The sequence below is a fragment of the Staurois parvus genome, unplaced genomic scaffold (assembly GCF_062004578.1).
Source record: "Staurois parvus isolate SC_StPar_1 unplaced genomic scaffold, SC_StPar_1.0 ptg000562l, whole genome shotgun sequence".
Taxonomy (NCBI): domain Eukaryota; kingdom Metazoa; phylum Chordata; class Amphibia; order Anura; family Ranidae; genus Staurois; species Staurois parvus.
In genome coordinates, this window is record NW_028318358.1 from 12,248,389 (window position 1) to 12,276,284 (window position 27,896).

The 27,896-nt window shown below is 41.1% G+C and overlaps 1 protein-coding gene across 1 annotated transcript; it reads left to right on the forward strand.

The window, feature by feature from the left end:
• The first annotated feature begins 5,126 nt into the window (after positions 1-5,126).
• LOC149450848 (keratin, type II cytoskeletal cochleal-like) lies at positions 5,127-19,677 on the forward strand. Its single transcript, XM_089691491.1, has 9 exons — positions 5,127-5,634; positions 7,380-7,588; positions 8,379-8,439; positions 8,522-8,617; positions 9,809-9,973; positions 11,897-12,022; positions 16,760-16,980; positions 18,389-18,423; positions 19,265-19,677. Exons 1-9 carry the CDS (start codon positions 5,206-5,208, stop codon positions 19,372-19,374), a joined length of 1,452 nt encoding a protein of 483 aa, XP_089547617.1. The 5' UTR covers positions 5,127-5,205; the 3' UTR covers positions 19,375-19,677.
• The last annotated feature ends 8,219 nt before the right edge of the window (positions 19,678-27,896 follow it).

Consider the following 27,896-nt stretch of genomic DNA (forward strand, 5'->3'; position numbering starts at 1 on the left):
TGCCTGTTTTTGGTTTTGGCATATGGGGGGTTGCTCCATCAGGTACATGCAATTACAGTTTCATAAAGCCCTATTGTGGATACTACATCTACATACTACTGTAGTGCTACCTTTTTGAGAGCCGCTGGTTTTGGGTCCCCCTTTTTTTCTGCACAGCCACGCATTTTTGACTCTTGCATCCAAAGTCAGTAATCAGTTCATGAGTTTGTTTTTGTAGTGTTATTGAGGGTTAAAAACTTAGATGGGGTCTAGGGATATATGGGATGCCCAATGGAACTGAAATAACTTAGAAGACAAACGTCCTATGTACAAAAAGCAGAAAAATTTGATCCTGGACTTTCTACTCCCTCTGGAGTGGTTCTTGTCTTTTACTGGATCAGCACACAGTCCTTTATGGGAGCACTTAGTCCCCTTAAATGAACCTCTTCATACTCCAGATGAAAAACTCCTCATCCACTTGGCTGTCATGAAAAGTATCCCAGGGCAATGGATTCCAAGACATACAGTCATGGCCGAAATTGTTGGCACCCTTGATATTTTTCCTGAAAATCAAGTATTTCACACAAAAAAGGTATTGCATTAACACATGTTTTGCTATACACATGTTTATTCGCTTTGTATGTATTGGAACAAATATAAAACAGAGGCAGAAAAGCAAATATGACATAATGTCACACAAAACCCCAAAAATGGGCTGGACAAAAGTATTGGCACCCTTAACTTAATATTTGGTTGCACACCCTTTGGAAAACATAACTGAAATCAGTCGCTTCCTATAACCATCAATAAGCTTCTGACACCTCTCACCCGGAATTTTGGACCACTCTTCCTTTGCAAACAGCTCCAGGTCTCTCTTATTGGAAGGACACCTTTTCCCAACAGCAATTTTAAGATCTCTCCACAGGTGTTCAATGGGATTTAGATCTGGGCTCATTGCTGGCCACTTCAGAACTCTCCAGCGCTTCTTTGCCATCCATTTCTGAGTGCTTTTTGACGTATGTTTGGGGTCATTGTCCTGCTGGAAGACCCAGGATCTTGGACGCAAACCCAGCTTTCTGACACTGGGCCCTACAGTGCGACCCAAAATCCTTTGGTAATCCTCAGATTTCATGATGCCTTGCACACAGTCAAGGCACCCAGTGCCAGAGGCAGCAAAACAACCCCAAAACATCATTGAACCTCCACCATATTTTACCGTAGGTACTGTGTTTTGTTCTTTGTAGGCCTCATTCCGTTTTCGGTAAACAGTAGAATGATGTGCTTTACCGAAAAGCTCTATCTTGGTCTCATCTGTCCACAAGACGTTTTCCCAGAAGGCTTTTGGCTTACTCAAGTACATTTTGGCAAACTGTAGTCTTGCTTTTTTATGTCTCTGTGTCAGCAGTGGGGTCCTCCTGGGTCTCCTGCCATAGCGTTTCATTTCATTTAAATGTCGACGGATAGTTCGCGCTGACACTGATGCTCCCTGAGCCTGCAGGACAGCTTGAATGTCTTTGGAACATGTTTGGGGCTGCTTATCCACCATCCGGACTATTCTGCGTTGCAATCTTTCATCAATTTTCCTCATCCGTCCACGACCAGGGAGATTAGCTACAGTGCCATGGGTTGCAAACTTCTTGATAATGTTGCGCACTGTGGACAAAGGCAAATCTAGTTCTCTGGAGATGGACTTGTAACCTTGAGATTGTTGATATTTTGCCACAATTTTGGTTCTCAGGTCCTCAGACAGTTCTCGTCTCCTCTTTCTGTTGTCCATGCTTAGTGTGGCACAGACAGACACACAATGCAAAGGTTAAGTGAACGTCTCTCCTTTTTATCTGCTTTCAGGTGTGATTTCTATATTGCCCACACCTGTTACTTGCCCCAGGTGAGTTTACAGGAGCATCACATGCTTGTAACATTCTTATTTATCCGCAGTTGTGAAAGGGTGCCAATACTTTTGTCCAGCCCATTTTTGGAGGTTTGTGTGACATTATGTCGAATTTGCTTTCTTTCCTCCCTTTTTTTGTTTTGTCCCAATACACACAAAGGGAATAAACATGTGTATAGCAAAACATGTGTTAATGCAATACGTTTCGTGAGAAATACATGATTTCCTGGAGAAATATCAAGGGTGCCAACAATTTCGGCCATGACTGTATAAGAATGTTGTCTCAGGAAGAACTAGTTGGGTATGAAACCTGACTGCGCTCTCCCTTGTAGTCCAAGGGGGTATAGAGGTACTCACACTGTCCTGTTCCTGTAGCATTAAAAGGTGAAGCTGCTTTCAGGCCTTCCTCTGCTGACAGACTGTCTTTCCCTGTAGACTGTAGAACAGTGGAGGTCCCTCTTTCCAGCTCCCAACCTGTAAGTAGACCCCTCTTCTCCAGGGCCCTCTCCCAAGCTCCATACCAGCAGTATTTCCTCACTCCATTTTCCACCCAACTTCCCTGCTCTCTCATATTTATGGGCAGATCTCCCACACTGCCAGGCCTCCTGCCTGAGATTGGTCAGACTGCCATAGATATGCAGATCACACCTGTCTCGCCTTTGTCTACTGGTTTCTAGAAACTTCTCCAAGTTTCTAGAGCAGTTGAAGGTGCCAGAGTACTGACCTGTAGAGCCCTCCAGCCCTAACCTGAAGTAACCTTGCTGAGTCACTCCCAGGCTGACTCACATCCAGGCTTCAAGCAAGCCTCTAACTACACAAAGAAAACCTACAGTATCTACACTAGAGATACATAGTATTTCTAACTATACCAGCCAGAAGGCTCTATTGCGTGGGTAATTATGAGGATGTTTAGCTCCTGACCAATGACAACTCTACACGGAGCTGTGGAGCACTTTTGTGTCTGCACATGTCTTGCCTATATATTTGTACCTGATGTTCGAGGGGCGTACAAGCCAAACCAAGACTTTTAGTTTTACAGGAATAAAAAGAGATGAGAGGGTGGCAGTAGTACACGCAGTAGTAGGTTGCAAGTGTGTCCTATTAGCCTGATAGGCTGCGAACATGTTGCCGGCCAGTCCAGAGACCATTAATCAAGATGGCAGACAACAGTGTTAGTGTGTGCATGGAACAGCGTGTAGTTTTGACGTTTCTTGCGAATGAAGGTGTAAAACCCATGAATATCTACGTAAGACTTTAAGCACAGTACGGTGATGAGACATTTAGACACAGTAAGACATTTGAATGATGTAAACGTTTCTTTTTTTTTATGTTTCAAAGATGGCCGTACGTCTCTCAGTGACAACCCCGGCCAGGCTGGTTCCCAGCCCACAGCAGTCATTCCTGTGAACATTCAGTGGACTGCCTGATCCTGTATAATCAACGCATAACCTGTTGTGAAATTGTAAAAAAGAGGAATCTTTCTGTGGGAACAATGAACACAATCTTTGAAGAACATTTGCGAAGTCAAGCAGGCTGTCCTAGGATGTTCAGGCATACTGACAAATCTTTCTATGCCGAAGCTTTCCAGGCATTAGTTAAACACTGTGATAAGTGTATGAATGTAGCAGGGGAGTATGTAAAAAATAAATGCCGTTTCCACTCCTTAAAATTTGTTATTTTATTATATAAACTCAATAGTCCCGGTTTGACTTGAACACCCATTGTACTTGCTCTTCTATGCAATTTCATAATTTTATTTCACTTGAAAACAAACAAAATAAAGAATTAAAATAAATAAATAATTGCAACTCAGGTGTATTTTATTTAACTGTTCTATTACATTTCATTAAATCAAAATGATGGGAATGTAAAAATGCCAAACTTGAAGCTCATAAGTTGTAACTACAGGGTCTTATGTCAAAAAAATAAATGCTGTTTCCACTCCTTGAAATTTGTTTCTTTTACTATATAAACTCAAAAGTCCCGGTTTGACTTAAACACTCCTTGTACTTGCTCTCCTATGCTATTTTGTAATTTTTTTGCACTTGAAAATAAACAAAATAAAGAATTTAAAAAAAATCACAATTCATACAACTGATTTCAGCATAGTATAGAAGAAAAGATGAGAAATGTTGAACATTCTTAATTATTCTTAATGACACCTCAGAGCACATTGCCATCAGAACAGTACACCAAAATAAATGGTAACACACTACCATGCATTCCAGTAAACTGCTTTTCAAAAATAGTACATGTCCAGTTTTTAGTGTGGTCTGGCATGCCATTCAAATGAGTGGGCTAGCAGACCAAACTGCAACAGAATAAATAGACTCCTGAAAGGTGAAGCAGTGAATCTATTTTCATTATAAATAGCCAATCAAATACAAGGGACATTTTTTAAAAAAGGAAAAAAAGGCAAGACTTTTCTTGATTGGTGAACATTCACTTCACAGAGAGAACATTGGCGATGCACACTAAATATTATCTTCTTTTGTAGTAAATTAATTCATACTGTAACCAATGCAATATTATAAATCATGTATACTGTTCATTTCAGATCACAAAGCACTAATTTACTTCTGATAATGGGGTCTATCTGTGAGGAAATAGAGCAGTGACCACAAGGAGATGTGACTCAGGTAGATGTAGGAAGATAAAAGAAAGCAAATGTTACCTAATGATTTATTAAAAATGTATAATATTTTAAACCCTATATCATCTGTATTTAAATTAGTTTGTGATGCAGTAAACATGCCTCAGCAAGTAAGAATTAAAAAGAAATTTAGAAACAAGAACTTAATACTAATTTGAGAACTTCATAAAAAGTGCCTAATTTGTTTGACATTAATGCTTTGTTTCTTCACTAGACATTTTATGAAGATATAAAATAAAGAAGGCACCCAATAAAGGGAAGTAAGCCAGTATTGATGTGACACTGTGTGACAAACTAAGAACTAGCGACCCATAAAAGCACTTGACAAGCTGACCCCTATTTAAGTAATGACACTCACAATTGTGAATGTGCAGAAAATGAGGTGTGCTCTATTACAGAGAAAAGTCATCAGCATTAAGAGCTTTTCATCTTTACGAATATTCTAGGTGTGTTTTATTTAACTGTTCTATTAAATTTCATTAAATCAAAATGATGGGAATGTAAAAATGCTAAATTTGAAGCTCACAAGTTGCAATTACAGGGTCTTAGTGCACATTAAAGTAACCAGGCCCATATGTAGTGACTATATAAAATGGGAGATGTTCAGCACTGCATTCAGAGGGACCGACCTGTAGCTTGTTCTGTACTCCTAAGATCCCACATCCCAATTAGCTCTTCAAAGATGTCTCACCACTCCGGACATGGTAGCCACGGACACAGAAACTTCACCTCTTCCTCAGCTTGCTTACCAGCTATGAGCAAGCACAGCATTGGTTCCATCACTACTAAGAAAGTCTCAGTTGGCCACAAGGTGGTTCCTTCATATAGCAGCAAAAGTGTCTACAGTGTTGTGTCCGGTGGGCATAAGTTATCCTCTGGATTGAAGTCTGGGCATGGATATAGTTTTGCTGGAATTGGACATGGACTCAGCTCTGGTAGCTATGGATGTAATGCATCATTTTGCTCTGCTGGTATCACACCAGTTACCGTCAACCAAAGTCTCCTGGCCCCTCTCAATTTGGAAATTGATCCCAACATCCAGAAGGTCAGAATTGATGAAAAAGACCAAATTAAAGGACTGAATAACAAGTTTGCTTCTTTCATAGATAAGGTAAGATATATACTGTATGTAGTAAACTAAGATTGCCCAAATGTCATGTAAAGTAGATTACCTTTACTGCCACAGCTAGGATCTGCAAACTGATGATTGAAAGAATGGTAGGTCAGAGTTTGCTGTGTTATATATTTAGTTCTTGTTTGATTGAGCATGAACAATTAGATGCTAGGTTGAGACACATCAATATATGTTATATATCCACCATACGTTATAACCAATAGTTAGAGGTCAACGATCTCAAAGGCTCAAAGATTACCTTTTTTATCCTTACTTTACTACTTAATGAGTGACTGACCTAGTACCAGCTTTACTGGCTGTATAATTGTGTGTTTTTTTCTGTGCCCCAATAGGCAATTTATCTGTTAGCATTAATCTAGCGCAATTATGAAGACTTCAATGCCACAGTGGCAGCTCTATTTCCCTGAAAAATTATAGGCTACATTCTCCAAATATTTCTTTACCTTGTAAGCTGGATGACCGAGTGACAGTTATTCAAAGTTAAAAAAAAGGTGGAGGGGAAACTTAGGAAGGTGGAGGGGAAGTGGCACAGTTACTTTACCTACATTGAATGGCTAACTCTTTATATGACTAGCCATGGAACAAAATGTAAACATTTCTTTTGCAACAATTGAAAAACTTGAGCAAACTTAGGAAACAAGACAAGTAATATTGATGATTTACTCAGTCTCATTAGTACTCAGTAACATTAAAATATACCAAAAGTCATACAATTTATTTTTAATTTTGGATAGACATTAGAAGTGTTAAAGCCCCTGTTAGATATGCAGGTCCGTGGATATGGGGGTCCACCAGCAGGGGGGCCCAGGTGAATCATATGTGGGCAGAGAGGGTGATTGGCACGGCGGGGACAATTACTGGAACTGGTCTCCGGTATGGCTCTCTCTGCAGCAGCTGAAAACTGGCTTCTTCACCTCTCCCTCCCACTGGCTTTCAGCTACTGCAGAGAGAGCCATACAGGGGATTGGTTCCAGTAAATGCCCCCGATGCACCTATCACCCTCCCTATGCATCATACATTTCCCCCTGCTGCTCTGGCCCCTCCCTGTGTGCCCCCACCCATGCAGCTGGCTTCCCCCCTCTCCTTCCCACCGCCAGTTTCAAGCACACAGTGGGATCCTTCAGGATGGAGAGTGGGGGAAGGGTTTATTAAATATGTTACATTTACCAGCCTGTTTCTTTTCTGAATGAAAACAATGAGTGATCGTTACTGGTCACTCACTGTATTAATTCATAATTGAAGCCTAGCAAACTGTTTTTTTTGGGGGGTGGGGCCTGTCAGGTTAGTCGTGTGGGTCCCTGTGGTTTCTAATAGCAGCCCTGCAGATATGTATTGCTGCTTACATACCTTCTGCGGAGATCTACACCCTTAATATACCCAAGGGGCCAAGGGAACAGGAATAGAGGGGAAATTCTCCAATGAGTACACCTATTCTGGAGACAAATTAAGAGATTCCCCCTCTCTTTAGTATGATTTACTCTCAAAGAAGGTAAATATCCCCAAAGGGACACACAAAAAAACTGGCAACCATTCCTCATGCTGTCAAAATAAAAAAAATGGCTATAGATATTATTCAGATTATAAATAATAATGTATTTTGGTTGCAAGGAAACCCAAAATTATTAAATAACCCATGCCTAAATTATTGTGCAACCCAGGTCCATATAAAACATCCAATCCTATATAGTGAATGATTAATTACTGATTTCCATCTTTTGCAGGTAAGATTCTTAGAGCAACAGAACAAGATGCTGGAGACCAAGTGGGCACTTTTGCAAGAGAAGAAACCTGCCAAGAGCCACATTGAGCCCCTGTTTGAAGCTTACATCAGTAACCTCAGGAAACAGCTGGAGCACCTAGGAAGTGAGAGAGCTCGTCTGGAGGCAGAAAGAAGAAACATGGAAGATGCAGTGGAAGAATTCAAGAAGAAGTAAGAACCCTAGGGTTGAGTTTATGATAACACATTTACCTATTTATTTGATAAATTACAGGCAAACAATCAAACCTGGACTATAAACAGGACTGTGTCTATACTTTCTTCCCCCTAAGGCCAACTGTTTTACGCCCGTCCTTTGCCACCCCCATTGGCTGGCTAGCCTTAGTATTAGACTAATAGGAAAAGAAATGTGAAGCACACAATGCACGTTGGGGCTAGGAGCAGAGAAGCTGAAAATTTGCTTAGCATCAGTAGTTCAATCCATTGCCCTATTCTGCTAGCAGTGTGGTTTGTGTGTACAGACCCAGTCAGCAACATGATGCAATGGGCTGTATGCTCCCCCTGGCAGCTATACCACCCTATACAATGGCCTACCTTGTTAGCTATGCAGGAATCTGGCCCTGGCTATTAAGCATAGCAAAAAGAGTGGCTAGGTTTGAAAGTATCTGAGGATTAGTTTGTTACTCATGTGCACCTTTTTTTAATTAGCACTGATTAGATCAAACCGCAGACCCCAGTAAATTATTTGGCCTTGAGGTCAATAAATAAACACCCTTGATCATTTTATTAACATCTGCTGACATATTTAAATATGCATATTAAAAAATATTGTCTAGTTGAAAAAAACAAAAAGGATTGTGTGGTATGCTTTGTACACCAAACACGTTCCTAGTCTGGCAATGCTAGGAACAACATCCTATCATGATTGCTGAGTATTGTAAATACGTTTTGGCCTAATAGTGAAAAAAATTGTAAAAAATATGTACTGTGTCTAACTCAACAGGTATGAAGAAGAAATCAACAGGCGCACAGCTGCAGAAAATGAATTTGTTGGGCTTAAGAGAGTATGTACAGACAAGATTTAAATATTATGCTACCACAAAGATGCAAAAAAGATTTTAATCATTAGTATTATTTACTTTATAGGATGTTGATGCTGCCTTCATCAATAAGGCGGAACTGCAATCTAAAGTGGACTCCCTCACTGATGAGATCAACTTCCTGCGCGCACTCTTTGATGCGGTAAATTTTTGTTCTCTTGTAGTTAGGCCCAGCATCGAATCAAGTCATGAGGCTGTGCTGTACTTAAAGTGTTACTATACCCACAACAGTAAAATCAGTCTGTATATGCAGAAAGCATGTTTGTTATGCTCACTGTGGGGCCTAAGGGGTTAATCCTCCAAATTGTGTAAAAAGGCTGTTTGATCCTGTCTTCTCTGATCCTCCCCTTCTTCTACTGTCCCCAATCCATCTGCTGATAGTACAGAGCTCTAGGAGTCACTCTACACATGCTCAGTTTAGTGCATATGGCTAGAGAATGTTTTTTTTTTCTTTGGGAGAGTGCATGTGATCAGCACAGGGCCAATCAGCACTTTCCAGATGGAGGGTCAGGGGTTATGCAGCCTCATAGAACAGTTAGAGCAAAATGAAAACTCCTTCTAGTAAAGCAGTGGTACATATACAGTATATATTAGGAGTTAATGTTAGGTTAAGGGGAGGACTAAATAAAGAGTAAAGTCAGCTAGTGTTAGTGGTAATGGGCTTTATTTTGGGGTAACAGTGAAATTCCACTTTTCTTGAAGAGAATGAATCTTGTGGTCAGTTATATACAGTACATTGCCAACATTTAAGCAAACCTCATTTCAGACCTTTACCTGTTCCTGTTCTGTTGATACTGACAGATGATTCCCCATAACTTTGTCCCTCATTTTTCCATGTTTTAAATGCCCATTCAGCTTGTAGCCCATGCACAGTAACTATAATGGCCAAGTTTGAGGCAAACAGGCTGTTCACTATGATGGCAGTTTTCTTTGCTCAGTAAATATGGTGAAACTCTGCTAATTTCCCTCATCCAAACATATGCAAGCAAAAATACTTTTTTTTAATTTTCTTTGCACATGAGTGGGTATTCTTTGCAAAGTGAATTTTTATGACATTCATTAAGCTAAAAAAAAATTCCCTTCCAAAATAAACAGTCTATTTGTCTTTGGTAAATCAACCCCAGTAGTGGTTACACAAAATTAAATTTTTTTATTCTTCCACATGAATCCGCATGACTGCAAAAGGCATGGATACTATCAACAGCAACCATTTTCCTAACACAAAAGGATTGTTTGAGACTTCAGGGATATATCATAAAGTCATTTAATATAAAAATAGAGCTCAGTGGAGTCCTTCTTTAAGCTATTTTTCATGTCTTTGTTATTCCTTTAGGAAATTGCTCAGCTCCAGGCTCAGATCTCAGATATTTCAGTGATTGTGTCCATGGACAACAGTAGAGATCTTGATATGGATAGCATCATCACGGAGGTCAGAGCTCAGTATGAAGAGATCGCCAACAGAAGCAGAGCTGAGGCTGAAGCAATGTACCAGTCAAGGGTAAGTGTGACTCTATTATAGAAATATAATTTGGGCATCCCAATACAACACATTGTGATGGTCATACACTTTGCAATTTGTTGGTAAATTTTTACATCAGTTTATCTGATGAGTTGTTTTTTTTTTACCAAAATAAATAGAGAGAATATATTTCCTTACTTACTTAGTCTGAATTGTACCAAATTTCTACTGAAGAACCTTCAAGAACTAAACTAACTGAGAGCTTATAACTTTAGATGGTAACATCAGCATCACCATCAGAATTGGTAGATTTCTGTATTCATCGTCTGTTGCGTGTTATCACTGTACTTTTATCAGCAGTACTGGAATAGCTGTATTCATGATGAATAGCTGTTTCTGTGTCTTTTCTCATTCTTCCATAACCTTTTCAAACTGATTGGGGTTTATTTACTAAAGCTGGAGAGTCCAAAATCAGACTCCCTTCTGCATAGAAACCAATCAGCTTCTAACCTCAGCTTGTTCAATGAAGCTTTGGCAATGAAACCTGGAAGCTGATTGGTTTCTATGCAGAAGGGAGTCTGATTTCGCACTCTCCAGCTTTAGTAAATAAACCCCATTGTGTCATCAAGGAGGCATCGGTGCCAGTGCATCATAGCATTTTCCTCCATCACTGTTTGAACAGACAACATTTTTTTCAATTGCCAGGATGACAAATGCTGATGTAATACATTAGCCAAACACATATTCTGGCACAGTTTAGGATTGCATACAAATGATATAAGTAATAGTAATAATGGAACCTCTTCTTGCACCACAAATACTAGAGTGGGTTACAACATGTACTGCTCACTGGCAGAAATCATATTTCTTACAACTATTTGTCATTACAATTAAATGGCATTTGGAAACAAAAGTGCAAAGTTATTGGGCTCTTTCAGTGCTTTTTTTTAACATGTTATAATCAAGTCTCTTTAGATACCTGTTTGTTGTCAGTTGTTCCATCTCTGTACACAATTATTTGCTGGCTTATAAATTGTGGGATCAGATGCCTATTACCCTTTTTCTACTGCAATCTTACTCCATCATAGATAAAAGTGTATGGGCACCTCTCCTAATTACTGTGATCATGTGTTTCCAGTTAAGGGTACAGTTAATGCAACAGCATGCAAAGACATTTCAGACAATTCTTGTCTTATAACTTTGCAGCAACAGTTTGGGAAAGGCTCTTTTCTGTTCCACCATAACTGGTCCTGTTTATGCAAAACTAGGTCCATAAAGACGTCCTGCATAAAACCCTACTAAGCACCTTCGGGATGAATTGGGATGCCAGTTGAGAATGTTTTTGCTAAATGGGCACAAATTTCAACATACACGCTCCAGAATTCTTCATAGAAGAATGGAGGAAGTTAAAGTGCAAAGGGATAGAAGAAGAGGGAGGGGGATGTGTATTAATCTCCATGATTTTGGAATGAAATGTCCAACAAACTCATATTGGTGTAGTGGTCAGGTGTCCACACATTTGGCCATATAGTGAGGTTCCAGGTACATCTCAACTGCCTAAATAGTTACCTCCTAAAGTCTGGCAATGACCTCTTGCAGTTGGTTTTTATTCCCCTATGTCCCAGTTAGCACTGTAAAGAAAAAAAGAACAAATAGAGCACTACATGGGGGAATCTTGACACTAGTGTGTGGCCTAAATCTAAGGGCTATATTATTGTGTTGCAGTTTGTAGCCAGTATGAATTTCAACAAACTGTTATCAACAGTACATCATTAAATATTTGTTTTGTCTGCTCTTTTTTTAAGCTTATGAAGTATTTTTTTACTGTCCTAAAAAATGTAGGACTCGCTAAAAACTGAAGCAGCATCTTATGCTGAAATGTTCTAGAGAATCTGCAGGTCTAAGAATCTGTGTTTTCTTTGTTTTGGTTCATTCCTAACTTCACAAAATTCTCTTTCTTAGTATGAAGAGTTACGTATGACAGCTGGAAAACATGGGGATGATCTGCGTAATACCAAGCATGAAATCACTGAACTCACCCGTCTGGTCCAGAGACTAAAGGGTGAAATCGAGAGTGTCAAATCACAGGTAACATTACCTATTACATATGTAGTTTGTTTTAAAATATTGTTTTTTTTGTTATCCATGTGATTATGTAGATGGATAATTTATAATTTCAAGAGTATGTTTAACTGTGAATTACAAATGCTTTTAGATTTTGGTCATTTCAAGTACATAACGGATTGATAGTGTATATAACCTATATTGTATCAATGCAGAATGATTTAATTGAAGAAATATAGAAATTTAATCAAAATAGACTTTTATAGAAGTTTGACCTTGGTAAAGTTCTGGATTCAGTAATGATACTGCATTGTTGAGTCCAGAAGATTGAATTAATTGTATACAGTATATGAGTAAGCAGCTAAGTAAGAGAAATCTCTTTAACACTTTACCTTCTTTATATAAATAAGGTTACCATTTGGTATACCATAGAAAACTGAGAAAACTGTCACTTTATGTCATGTGTCATTCTTTTACATATAGGGAGTTGCTCGTTCCACCATTTTGTAATGTTCTCCTAAGTTTAGTAGCTAATTCTAAATTTTTGGGCTTATGTTACAGTCTAAATATCTATCATAAATTATTATAAATTTGCAGGAACCATGTGTATTCAATATCAGTGCAAGCAAGTCTGCAACTCTGTGTTTTGGGGCCCCTTAGCAAAAACATTAGGGGATTTCTGCCTCTTTAAACCCTTCTCAAATCAATTTTCTCTCATGATGGAGAGTCCTACTAAGTGTTATTACTATTTTATAGTGGTTATCGGGTGTAAATATATATAATTCATAGGTAATCTAGACAATTATAATGATTTAAAATTTATAGTTCAAAATCTAGCATAAGCCCAGTGGATACAGGTTCTCTTTCCTATGAAAAGGTGAGGCTGCAGATCTGGAAAGCTCTTTGATATCCCCTTTTATCTGAGATAATGAGCACAATAACAGAGAAGAGGTGGAACAGGTTTAGATGCTAGGTGAGGCAGAGAGAGCTTGTAAAAGGTGATGATTTGACATTACTTACAAAGATATACGATGATTTACCTTGTCAAGCATAGACCTTTGATTCAATTGACACTCACTGTGAGACTTCAATATGAAATGTGAAAAATGTACCATTCAGATGAAATTATCTTCTTTGAGTGAAGACATGTCTGCCTGCAATAGTCATCGTAGTTACAGTTTAGGATTTTAGTCCCATTGCTTTTCTCTTCCTTGGATTAAAAGCAAACTCCAGTCAATATGGATAATAAAATGGTGGGCAGCATGCAGAGGGCTCAGCCAATCTGCCCACATCCTCAATTTTTCATCTAGGCATTGTCTGTAATGTATCAGTCTACTTCTCTTTTCTGTAATCTCACTTTGATAAGCTCTTCCTAAGCACACACAATTGCAGGTCCATTGGTATCTCTCACATACAGAAAGCTACAGAAGTATTTCAGTGTCACTAATAGGATTTAAGCCTGCCTTGGCAGTTTGAATGTGATTGGTGTCACAGGAAACATAGAGCAAGTTACACAGATTAGACTTCATGGCATGCACTTCCAGTGCCCCTGTGAGGTGCCTCTTGGAGTCTGACTGCATTGGATAGCCCAGAACTCATTCATATCATATGTTGCCTTGAATTGTTGTTTAAAAACTAACAAAATAACTTGATGAACTTTTATAATATTATTGTGATACACTTCCTGTCTACACGTCCTTGCTCAGAAGTCAGCTACTTAACCTGCTTCTTAAACGTGGTAACAGTAGAGCATGCCAAAATAGTGTGTGTCAACCATCTTGTAGTCTCCATCAGGGGTGCATTGACAGGGTGACAGTGCAAGAGCACAACTGGAAGACAGCTGTCACCCCATAATAGGACATGCCTTACCAAGCATCTTCATTTATATTGCAGAATCAGCAAAGATTATTTTAAAGTGTCACTACACCCCCCCTTCAAGCCAGAGTGGGTCACATTTCCTGGTGACAGAGCTTCAGCTTTCCCCTTTCTGCAACCCAAGGATCTGAAGCATTGGCACCAGGACAAGTGCCCCACCATGAAGAGCCCTTTCACACGGGCGGACTCCACCAAGCGGGTCCACCTACTCAGAGGGGGATCTATCCGCTGATCCCCACTGAGCAGGCGAATAAAAGGTCCATGTCTGCTCTGCATGTGCAGAGTGGACACAAACACAGCCCGCTGTTCTCTATGGGTATTCAGATGTAAACAGACTGCCTGTCCATTTACATCTGACTGTCATCCAATCCACTAGACGGATAGGGAATGGATCCCCCATCTGTCTGTTTTAAGCAGATCGAATGCACATGGGTGTAAACAAACACATGTCCATTTACATCTGCCCTCCCATAGAGAATAATGGATGGTCCGATTGGGTCCACCTGAAAAAAGGGCAGGTGGACCAGATCAGTCCGCCGCTGGGAAAGGCTTCAGTGTGAGAGGGGAAAAGAGTCACGTGACCCAATAGTGAATTAATTAAAAAAGTTATTGATTACTTTTTTCTAAAAGCACTTCCTATATAACTTAATGGTTGGTGGTGTGCCCTATCATACAGATGTGAAAGAACTAGCTAGGAAAACTGCAAAATTAAAATAAAAAAAAACAACGTTTAAAGATTGCATGAACAGGATTCAAGCTTGCATCAGATTTTTGTGGGCTTGGAAAAGATTTACTAGCCAATATAAGATCATGTACATTAATTGAATGTCGCAACTAGGAGACATTGCTAGCAAATGTTATAAAAATTTACAAACAATAATCAGTCCACAGAAATAATAATCTGCTCATTGATGGGGTTAAGAAGGCATTACCTGCCAACTTGAACATGAAGCTGTCGCTATATATTTTTCTTTTCTTTTTATCCCAAGTTTGATAAATGCATATGGTTAAATGAATTAACGGGTTGTTTAATCAACCTTGCTATAAGTAACTTTTCCATGTTCTATGAATTGTATTTTCACATTCATTGATATAATGTACAATTTAATTTAACATCTCTAATCAGAAAAAAACATGGTTGTCAAAAAGCCATAACACTAGTTAGGTTATCTTGCAATGCTAGTGTTGAAAGATCCCCGCAATTTGTTGCTTGATCCTGCAGGAGGAGGTATATACTAAACTTTGACATGACATCAGCCAAGGTACAAACATACTGTCATACACTGAACCAAATTCAATCTATGCATACCTAATATATTCACACATCCTTTATGTTATAATCAGTTTACTGGACAGCAGTGATTACATATTTACTGTTTGAGATTGAGCAAAAATGACATAAAATATGTTAGCTTTTCATTATATGGAATGTGCTACTGTACATTATGCACAGAGCATGTGTACTTTAAAAAATACTATGCTCCCCTGTTGGAGGACAAATTTACATTTGTTTGTGTGCCCTTAAAGCAATCCTGTTAACACAGGGTCACTTATATGCAAAACTTGCCTGCAAAAAAAAAGAACTGCATTAACCATTCCCAAGACTCATTTCTTGAAAAGCCACCACTTTTATGGTTGAACTAGATGGACTTTTAAAGCCAGACTAACTATGTAACAATGTAATCACTTCACTGCTCACCATCCTCTGCAAGTATTTCACCAGTCGTATAGGTCAAATACCCATATCCCGCACTGCTTGCTGTAATTCTTCCCACCAGGTCACACATTCTGTAGTGATGTTTGAGCCGGTAGGAGAAACCTATTCACATAGTCGAAAATGTGTAAATGCTTGCAGAGAACGGTGAGCAGTGAATCAGCTGCTTTTCAAGAAATGGAACATCCAAAAGATAAGTACATGCTATCTTCTTTTTTGCAGGTATGTTTTAACTTCAAGTGACATGATGCTAAAGCCGGCCATAGATGGATCAAAATTGGAGCATTTCAGCAGCAACAAATTTCAATCCATGTGTGGGCAGGCTGGTTGTACTGAAGTCGAACAGAGTCACTTTAGGGGCACTTGAATCCAAAACTCAAGTTGCATGTAAAAATGCTATTTAATATCACATCATCACTGATGATTAGAGATACAGTTCACATTGGGGTTGATATACTAGGGTTGATTTACTAAAGGAACATAAGCTATGCACTTTGCAAGGCAAAGTGCACTTTTCAAGGGGATTTTCCCCAGATCTTAGTTAATGTGGTGAAGCTTCACTTTGCAAAGAATGCCCAATTCTGTGCAAGAAAAGTAAAAAAAAATTGCATTTTTACTAGCACATGATTGGATGATAGAAGTCAACAGAGCTTCACCTCAAGTACCAAGCTCTGGGGAAAACTACAATTCACAGTGCAACATCTTTTGCTAAGTGAACATCTTATTTGCCTTTAGTAAATCAGCCCTACTAAAGGAGAAGAGCAATTTCACTTCACAAAGTGATTTTTCACTTAGCTCAGTGAATAAGGTGAAGCTGTGCTGACTTCAATCATCCAATTATATGTAAGCAAGGATCCCAAATCCGTTTTTTTTTTATTTTTCCTTGCACACAAATAGGTTTTCTTTGCTAAGCTAATTTTCACTAAGTTTGACCTTATTCTTTAAGCTAAGTGAAAATGTATTTTTCAAAGTGAACATGCTCTACTTCTTTAGCAAAACCCATTAACATGCTGTTTTGCGGAACTGGGACAAGTGAAATGGGTAAAGTGCCATCCTATAATGTGCAAGCAAAAATCCTGCTATTAATTTTTTGGTACATGATTGAGTATACAAAGAGAACACATCTGAATGAATATTAACTTTGCTATGTATCATGTTTTTTTGTCACCCAGCGTGCCAAGTTGGAATCTGCCATAGCGGAAGCTGAGGAGCGTGGTGAGGCTGCTGTAAAAGATGCCAAGCATAAGCTGGCAGAGCTAGAAGCTGCCCTACAGAAGGCTAAGCAGGACATGGCTCGCCAACTGAGAGAATACCAGGAACTGATGAATGTCAAACTTGCTCTGGATATTGAGATTGCCACTTACAGGAAACTTCTGGAAGGAGAGGAGGGCAGGTGAGTACACACATTATTACTGATGCCTAAAAGGACACCATTATTCTATCAAAATATGTAATATATACAGTACATAGCACAAAATAATGAAAGACAAGTCCAGAGACATAAGAAAAATGGCAAAAAGTTCTGAGCAATAAAACATATCAGGAGAGACTGCAGAACTTAATGAGTATTTTCTGGAGGAAGAAAGGCAAAGTGGGGACATGGTTGAAACCTTTAAATACAATAAGGGTGTGAATAATAAGGTTCAGGCGACAGTATGAAGCCAAAATCAGTAACACATGGACATGACCTCAAACAAGCAGCAGGAATGTGCACAACTTACCATAGAAAGTACTCTTTTCCAAAAGAGTAGTTGTTTGCAACTGACTTCCAGCAGAGGTAGTCAGTCAATAGTAAGTATTTTAAACTGCTTGGAGCAACATAGATCTATACTCGGAGAAAAAGGTTAAAAAAGAAAAATGTGCAGACTCAGTGGACCACTTGGCCTTTTTTTTGCCATTACTTTTCTATATGTTTTGCTTGGAGTGAAAATCTGTCTCATATTAATTGCTAAATCTATTGCAGTCGTGTGCAAATCTGTCTTAGTTTGTTATGCAGGATTCCAGGAGCACAGAAAAACTTGCATAAGCTTTGCTAAATCAGCAGCAGTGTAATTACTGTCCACTTGTGTCCCTAATTTGCTTGGTAGATGTCTCCAAACCTCTATTTCGGGTATCTATGAAACAAAAGACCATCTTGCTGTTTACTTGATTGGATTAGAGTAGATATGCCATATTAAGATGCAAACAAAATATAGTACAGTGATGCATAGGGTGTTATTTCTACTGATGAACAGTATAGATATGCCTGCCTACATACATATTATAAAGTGTGGGCAGCACAGTGGCTAAATGGTTAGCACTTCCGCCTGGCAGTACTAGGGTCATTGGTTCAAATCCCAGCCACGGCACCACCTGCCTGGAGTTTGTATCTTCTCCCTGTGCCTGCGTGGGATTCCTCCCACATGCCAAAGACATGCTGGTAGGTTAATTGGCTCCTGTCTAAATTGTCGCTAGTATGTGTATGTATGAATGTGAGTTAGGGACTTTAGATTGTATGCCCCTTGAGGGTTAGGGACTGATGTGAATGTACAATATATGTATGTAAAGTGCTGCGAAAATTGACAGTGCTATATAAGTACCTGAAATAAATAAGTAAGATAATTAATTTGCAAGATTGACAATATACAGTATCTCACAATAATAAGTGCAATGTAAGTGCAAAATAACAGTGTCCCAGCCTCTTTAAACATTTATATATTCAAGGATCTTTATTTGGTATCATTACAAGTGTATTTTATAAAGAGAATATATCTGTAGACTGACACTGAGTTCCATAATAATATATTTTGCTTATCTTGTAGGATGGTTGGAGAAGGACATGGATCTGTTAGCATTTGTAAGTAAAACAACATTAATAATAAATGTACATAGAACTGATCCTAAATATTTAATGATGTTAAATTGGGACTAAATTTCACAGCTTTGGATGGCCTAATCTGAAAACGAATTTTTGTGTTATTTTGGGTGTTTCCAGTTTACAAAAAGCTTCTGGGGGAAAGGAACCAAAGGCTGCTCCAAAGTAGCGATGAGCTCATTGTATACGTGCAGCTGCCAGCTTCTTATGCTTGTCCTAGTACAGTGACCGCTTCCTGGTGGGCTCACTCACATCAGCTTGGACTAGTATCTGAACCAGCCTGAGCTCATCAATACTCTAAAGCAGGGGTCTCCAAACTCTGGCCCTCCAGGTGTTGAAGAACTGCAAGTCCTATGAGGCCTTGCAAGAGTCTGACAGCCAAAGGCAAGACTCCCAGAAGTAGAATCATGATGGGACTTGTAGTACTTCAACAGCTGCAGGGCCATAGTTTGGAGACCCCTACTCTAAAGGTTTTCTCTTCTTATATCTGCTTCTGCTGTTGCCTGGGCTCCCTCAATAGATGTGAAAACTATGCACCTAGGATATGCATAAAGGTTCCTACAGTAAAAACACATGGGATAATAATAAAGGTGAATTGAAGCTGTAAAACGTAATACCATCCAGATACAATGCTGAAAAGCAAGCGTTGGGTTTATTCAGTAGTATAAAGTAAAGAGGGATCAGGGGATAACTTAAACCTGTTTAAAAGAAGAAATAGCTAGAAGAAACAATAGAGCATATGGGGAGGCCCTTAATTTTCTCCCACTTGAAGGATTCTGTATTTTTATCTAGTGTACTTTAACATTGGCTTGTTTGTTTTCAGCCGTGGTTAGCAGCTCTTCAGGACACAGCGGTAGTAGCCAACACCACCATATCGGAGGAGGATTCAGCTCCGGCAGCCTTTCCAAGGGAAAACATGGACATCACTGTTAGAAGGAAGACAGAAAGACAAAACTATTAATGAGATATCCAGGATGTTCTGTTCCCATTAATTGCACTGTACTGAGCCCGGACACCCTGACCTGGGCTCTGAAAAAAATTCAAAACTCATCATTAATCTTCTTGTGTCTATAATACTTTGGCATTCTCTGCATGTGTGTTCCTGTGTTTCTTGTGAGTGGGCTTTTTGTTTTATTACAGCTGCCTCTTAACAAATAAATTCTGTAATTTTGCTACGCATAAACATGTACTTTTCTTAGATTTCCTGTAATAAAGCGTTAGTTGATTAAAGCAAAATATCTCTGCACCTGACATTCTTAAATTATTGCAGTTACCAATCAGTCTGAGTCCATCTCAGGGACTAAGTTATTGCTTTATCATAACATCATCATGCTACAGTACAATGGCAGCAAGCAATTTCACATATGATGTGTGCACTGTCATGTTGGGAATCTACCTGTTTGAAGAAATCACATTCAAAGACCTTTATATTGCATATCATTTTGCAATGGAGACAGTGGCTCAGTCCCTAGGCAGTCTTTTAGGGCCAGGAAAGGCTACTCTGAACAAGGGATAATTACAAGACATGGGCATATACTCTAATGGTAGATATGACCAATCTCTCGAGAAAGTTTGCTATGTTGTAAGGAACGTTTAAATACGTTTATTGTGACTATCCACAAAAAATGTACATTTTGTCTTGAATTCCTCCTGAACATAGCAGTGAGCTTCCAGGTATGACTTGGAGCGAGATTTTACTGAAACGGCCTTTAACAGTGCCACCATCAAGCTGATTAAAAAAAAGACCGTAGTGTCCAAAGTGAAGCAACAGACAGTGACCAAAATCTGTGTCTGGCACTGTTAACAGGGGAGTATGGAAGCTACCATTATTGGCCTCCTGAGGACAATTATAATTGCCTGTCTCTGTCTGATTTAAAGGGAACTAAGGTGTCCGTTTATGAACCAGTGGTAATAGATTGCTGCTCAGTTCTCCGGCATTCTCGGAGAACACAGTTCTCCTGTGAATACAGTTTATGAAGCAGTTCTCCGAACGAAGGGAGAACGGTCTCCAAACGCTGGAGAACGGTCTACAAACTCTGGAAAACGTCTCATTTTACTATAATCTCGCGAGATTACAGTAAAAGATCAGTTTACTAAGCAGAGGTAAATTATCTCTGCTTAGTTTTCGGTCCCTCTGATTCTCCAGCTCTGGGCTGGAGAATCTGTAGGGAGAACACAGATCTCCAGAGAAGGGCTGACATGATCTCCTGAGTGTCATAAATTGTGAATGACCAGAGAATAGCTGAGATCTGTTGAATCGCAGCTATTCTCTGTGTCATAAACAGACACCATAGTAGGGTTTGATTCAAGCGTTAATCGGCAAACTTCAACAAGTTCATATGCTGAATCCAAACCCCATTGAAATCAATGGGAGCCAAAACTATCAAATTAAAAATACCCATTTTCTAGGCTAGTAGGTAAGATTATGTCAAAAATAGCATGGGGGGGGGGTGAAATTGCCCTGGGGAACATGTATCAATGCAATAATATGTTTTTAAAAATTAGATTCAGCCGGGTACACTGACTTTTTAAATGCTTAAAGTGAAACATTAAAATGGCCAATTCCTATAAATAACATGCCTAGGGTGTCCCTAATCCTGCCAGTGAAGGGGATGTTATGTCACCTGGGAGACTCTGCAACTTTGTATATATCAGCTGTCATTCACAGGACATGTCATTCAGTGGGAGTGAAGGTATGGGACCAGAAGTATGTTGGCGGGTGCAGTTTTTTTCTTTCAGAGAGTCAATGGTCGTTGGGCATTGGGCATCATGATTGATGTGGACCCATACTGCTGGATGATGTGATTGATGGTGGATATACATTGTGGGGCACTGTTCTGGGTTTTTTAATTAACCTCCTCGGCGGTATGATTCTTTCCGATTTTTGTGCTGAAAGCGGTACCTTTTTTTTGCATGGAAATATGTAGTTTTTTATTGTAGGCCTGTAATTTTTAGGAATAACTCACTGAAATCTGTCCGAACAAGAGTCTATTAAACATCCCGGGTATGATAAAATTTGAAACACGAAATCATAAATTATAATTTATTAAATAATCATAAAAAATAATAATATAATAATAATAAATTTAATTCAATAATATAATCAAACCAAAAACACTGAAATTTGAAATACAGAAGCAAATTCGCACATCGCTGAGCAAAGTCGCAAAATCGTTTTCAGTGTCTGATGACGAATTTCCCCACAAATCATTATCACTCAATTCTGCAAGTGGTTCTGATTTACTATCGCTGTTCTAAAACCGCTTTTGACGTAAAGGGACGATTTTTGGACGCCATGGACTTTTCTAAGTTTCCAGGCAGAAAGAACATTCAAAATGCAGGCAGGGCACAGGACAAAGCAGTAGGGACCAAATATATGTGAAATGCATTGAAACAGCAATGACAGCAAAAATGACATTTTTTAAAAAATTCAAATTTCCCGCCGGTTCCGGCGCCCGTACGTCGCGACGTCACAGGGACCGGAACACAGAAGCAGGATGCCGGCATCAGCCGGAGGAGATGGCCAGGGACGCTGCAGGGGACACATCGCGGGACCGAAGGAAAAGGTAAGTGCTGCAGGGACCCCCAGAGCAACGCCGCATGGTAAGCCCGAGTGTAGCTCGGGGTTACCGCTCTTGGTATAGAAATTTTACCCCGAGCTACACTCGGGATAACCGCTAAGGAGGTTAAAGGACTTGTCAAAAACATTTTTTTTCCTGTTTACTTTTTTGTGTGAAAGAGTAAGTATGTGTTGTTTTTTGTGTTGGTTTCTCTTTAAAATTCATACTAGAACTGAAGGATCTAGTATGAATTAGTAATATTATTATTATTATACAGTATTTATAAAGAGCCAACAGTTCGCTCAGCACTGTACATTACAAAGGGAGACAGATCATGCGACAGTACCATAACAATACAATGTGATACACGAGGGGTCCGAGGGCCCTGCGCCTTCGAGTTTACAATCTAGGAGGGAGGGGATAGTGGTACAGGAGGAGATAGCTGTGGGGGATGGAGTGGTGGGAAGAGTGGAGGAGATCAGCAATTAGCTGAGGGCGGGGTAGGCTTCCCTGAAGAGGTGGGTTTTCAGGGTGCACCTAAAGGAGAGGAGAGTAGGTGATAGTCTGATGGATTGGGGTAGGGAGTTCCAGAGGATGGGTGACGCCCTGGAGAAATCCTGGAGGCGAGCATGGGAGGAGGAGACTAGGGAACTAGAGAAAAGGAGGTCTTGTGAGGAGCGGAGAGCGCATGTAGGGTGGTACTTGGATATTAGGTCGGTGATGTAGTTTGGGGCAGTATGATGGACAGCTTTGTACATCAGTGTTAGGATTTTGAATTTGATCCGTTGCGCAATCGGAAGCCAGTGGAGGGATTGGCAGAGGGGGGTGGCGGAAACGGAGCGGTTGGTAAGGTGAATGAGTCTGGCTGCCGTATTCAGGATCGACTGAAGCGGGGATAGCCTGTTGTTAGTATGAATTAGTATGAATTATGGGGAAACCCCCATTTTTTTTCTAGTTGAGCTCAATTGCTTACAAGGCTGGAGATTCCTGGCTGTGTAAATGAATGAGGCCGGTGACGTCAATGGTTGTTAAGGACTCAGTGGTGCCAGCACCTGGCTCACTTTTCTTAAAACTACTATAATACATGACGTTCAGCTACCACAGAATCAGAAACATTCGGTCATTTGTGTGGACACCGAAACACCCATGGTTCAGTCCAAACTTGTGTTCAGACCAATCCTTAAAGCAGCATTAAACCCAAAACCAAAAAGTATAATATCTTGCAGCTTACCAATCATTAGATGTGGTGGCTGCGTTAGTTTTATTGTTGTTAGGCTTTTGGACAGCAAAATTATCAGTCTAGGGGTAGGGGAGTGTTGGATGCACTAGCAGATTTAAATACACCAACAAATTGAAGGCACACTCCAGCTAACACGTTTTAGGCAGTTTTAGTGGAAGGGTTTTTTTTCCTTTTGTAATAAACGTTTTAAATAAATACAATCTGATCATTGAATGCACTCCTGCTCATGTTAAATGGTTTTTATTTCTGCTATTTATATAGCAGTATAGTCCCAAGTTTAGGGACGAGAGCACAGCAAATTATACTTTGGTACATGTGGGCACTTGCTGAGTGGTGGTTGCACATTTATGTTGAAGGATTTGTTATAGTCCTTGTAGATTGTCTTTTAGTCAGGGTCCATTTATCCTGACCGTCCTATTGTTTGTTTTATAGGCACAATAGTGGCATTTGTCAGTCTATTTCTACTGCACCTTTGGGCATTTATTTATGCCAAGCAGGGGCGTATTTGCCACGAGGCAGACAATGCGTTTGCCTAGGGCGGCACTTTTTAGGGGGGCGGCACGGTGCCGCTGCCCTCCCTTCCAACGGAAGAGACACTTAGTACAGGGGCGGGCAGCGGGCTGCTGCGTCTTACCTGGCTTTGTGTCCCAGTCCCACAACGTTCCAGTCCGAGAGGCGCTGCTGGAGGAGGGGTAGAGAGGTCCCCAGGTCCGATGTCTTCATTTCCCTGGACGTGATGTGTGGGCGGGATGACAGGCCGCCCCATCATCTGGCCACACCCTTGGGATCACTGGACAGCCTATGGCAGCTTGTACCTCCCTCTGCAAGCTCCACCTCCTCACTGGTGATTGGGTGCCAGAACTGTAGCTCAGGAAAGGCACACAGGCGGCCAATCACCTGCGAGGAAGAGGAGCTGAGCGGCAGCGCGAAGATCGAGTGCGGGAGCAGCGGGAGCAGCGGGAGCAAGTGAAGAAGACAGCTGACCGGTAAGTGTGCCGTGCTGATGGTGCTGCTGCAACCAGGTATGCTGGCTGTGGATGGGAGAGGGAAGGAGCCTAGGCTGGAGCAGGGGTCAGCAAGGTAAGTGTCATTGGTGTCAGTGGGAGGAATAGTGCCCCATCATTGGTGTCACTGATACCAATGATGGGGCACTATTCCTCCCACTGACACCAATGATGGGGCACTATTCCTCCCCCCACTGACACCAACGATGGGGCACTATTCCTGCCCCCACTGACACCAACGATGGGGCACTATTCCTGCCCCCACTGACACCAAAGATGGGACACTATTCCTCCCACTGACACCAATGATGGGGCGATTCCTCCCACTGACACCAATGATGGGGCACGATTCCTCCCACTGACACCAATGATGGGGCACGATTCCTCCCACTGACACCAATGATGGGGCACGATTCCTCCCACTGACACCAATGATGGGGCACGATTCCTCCCACTGACATCAATGATGGGGCACGATTCCTCCCACTGACACCAATGATGGGGCACGATTCCTCCCACTGACACCAATGATGGGGCACGATCCCTCACACTGACACCAATGATGGGGCTCGATTCTTCCCACTGACACTAATGATGGGGCACTATTCCTCCCACTGATACCAATGATGGGGCACTATTCCTCCCACTGACACTAATGGTGGAGTACTATTCCTCCCCCCACTGACACCAACGATGGGGCACTATTCCTCACATTGACACCAATGATGGGGCACAATTCCTCCCACTGACACCAATGATGGGGCACTATTCCTCCCACTGACACCAATGATGGGGCACTATTCCTCCCACTGACACCAATGATGGGGCACAATTCCTCCCACTGACACCAATTATGGGGCACTATTCCTCCCACTGACAACAATGGGGCGCTATTCCTCCTACTGACACCAATGATAGGACACTATTCCTCCCACTGACACTAATGATGGGGCACTTCCTTCCAATGACACCAATGATGGGGCACTATTCCTCACACACTGACACTAATGATGGGGCACCATCATTGGTGTCAGTGGGAGGAATAGTGTCCCATCATTAGTGTCAGTGGGAGGAATAGCGCCCCATCATTGGTATCAGTGGGAGGCATAGTGCCCCATCATTGGTGTCAGTGGGAGGAACAGTGCCCCATCATTGGTGTCAGTGGGAGGAACAGTGCCCCATCATTGGTGTCAGTGGGGGGAATAGTGCCCCATCATTGGTATCAGTGGGAGGAATAGTGTCCCATCATTGGTGTCAGTGGGAGGAATAGTGTCCCATCATTTTTGTCAGTGGAAGGAATAGTGCCCCATCATTGGTATCAGTGGGAGGCATAGTGCCCCATCATTGGTGTCAGTGGGAGGAACAGTGCCCCGTCATTGGTGTCAGTGGGAGGAATAGTGCCCCATCATTGGTGTCAGTGGGAGGAATAGTGCCCCATCATTGGTGTCAGTGGGAGGAACAGTGCCCCGTCATTGGTGTCAGTGGGAGGAATAGTGCCCCATTGTTGTCAGTGGAAGGAATAGTGCCCGATCATTGGTATCAGTGGGAGGCATAGTGCCCCATCATTGGTGTCAGTGGGAGGAACAATGCCCCGTCATTGGTGTCAGTGGGAGGAATAGTGCCCCATCATTGGTGTCAGTGGGAGGAACAGTGCCCCGTCATTGGTATCAGTGGTAGGAATAGTACTCCATCATTAGTGTCAGTAATAGCGCCCCATCATTGGTATCAGTGGGAGGAATAGTTCCCCGTCATTGGTGTCAGTGGGAGGAACAGTGCCCCGTCATTGGTGTCAGTGGGAGGAATAGCGCCCCATTGTTGTCAGTGGGTGGTGCTCTAATAGGAAGAGGTGGGACCTAAAGAGGAAGGGGTGGAGTTTGCAGATGAAAGGGTGGGTTTCCCTATTTAGGGCCACAAGTGGGTTTATGTATTGTGTTTTTATGCGTTTTGCACGTTTTTATTTTATTTCATATGGTTTATCAAACATCACTGCATAAGATTGTATAATAATATGAAGAATTGAGTTTGAGATAATTACACACAGGAGGATTCACTAGGGCTGTAATTGAAACCTCATATTTTATTTAATTATTTATATAAGTAAAAGTGTGGGAGCGCAGCACCAATTTTGTTATAATTTTGATGCCATTTTATCCAGGTGTATAGCTAGGTGTCAGCGGCAACCCATTCCTAGAATAATAGTGTATTCAGGGTAGTGCAGGTGGTTCTCCAATTTTGGGGTGTTGTTAACGTGACATACACACCCGCAGCGGTTTGCATGAATGGGGTGTGACTGTGATGCGGTGCGGAATTCGCACAGAAACTGCTGCGAATTCTGCACTGCATCAGTGTGAACCCAGGCTAAAGGCTTTTTTCTTTGGAAAATAACAAACATGTCTATACTTATCTGCTGTGTGTAGTGGTTTTACACAGAGCAGCCTGGATCCTCCTATTCTCAGGTTCCCCGCAGGCTCTCCTGGCCCTTCCCTCCTGTTGGGTGCCCCCATAGCAAGCAGCTTGCTATGGGGGCACCTGCTGCTCCGTGTGTTCATTCACACGCAGAACCGTGGTTTGGCCCCGCCCCCTCTCCCTTCATTGGCTGACTGTCCGTGATTGACAGCAGCAGGAGCCAATGGCTTCCGCTTGCTGTCTCAGCCAATAAGGAGGCAGAGGCCCAGAACAGCCGAGGCTGTCATTCACATCGCTAAATCGCAATGGGGCTCAGGTAAGTATTGAGGGGGCTGGGGGCACTGCTTCACACAGAAGGTTTTTTTAACTTCATGCATATAAGGCATGAAGGTAAAAAACCTTCAGCCTTTACAACCACTTTAACTACTTTATTGACAATTAATGACATGACTGGAAGCTTTCCCTTCAGAGAAATTATTATAACCTGATAAAAACAGATTTATATCACATATGAACAATACTTGGATCAGGTTTGACTTCATACATAAGAATAACCTGTTTGAGTTTCTAAGAATCTGCACTACAATGTAAAGATTTTTTCATTGGAAGATTTCAATATATACAGTCATTTCTCTAAAGTCAAAATAGCCTTTTTTAGATTTGTACAGCTGTGATGAATATACACTATAAGACAATTGTCAGCGCACAGAAAATGTATATAATCCCTCCTGAATATAATTGATATCAATGAGTCTCTAAATGTCCAGGTAATTAGAAATAGCACAAACAGCATCCACCCCAGAACAAGCCAACTCTGTACAACATAAAAGAAAGGGAAGCGCCTTCTAAGTGCAGTAAGTAGGTTAACATTTATTCAGCCACAGTTAAAAACACTCCCAGGATATGGAGAAATAAATCGCTCATCAAGGTATAATGAGGAGGAGAACTGGAGTGTACCGCTGTTTGTCCACGTCCTGCAGCATCCACCAATTGGTGTGTCTGTCAGCAATAGATGGAGAAGAGAACTCCAGGATGCTTGCAGTAAAAACAAAGTTTCTGGGACAGGCTTGGAGCGCACACGTGGACGGATGTGAGGTCACAGAAGGGAGAAGACTGATACAAGCTAGATAGGCTACATGCTCGGAGCTAACTGCTCCTTCTAAAGGCCTGGGGATGTATTGCCATGAAACTTACTTATATAGATCTGAGAGCTGGAGGACCAGAACAGCCAGCCTGCCATCATTA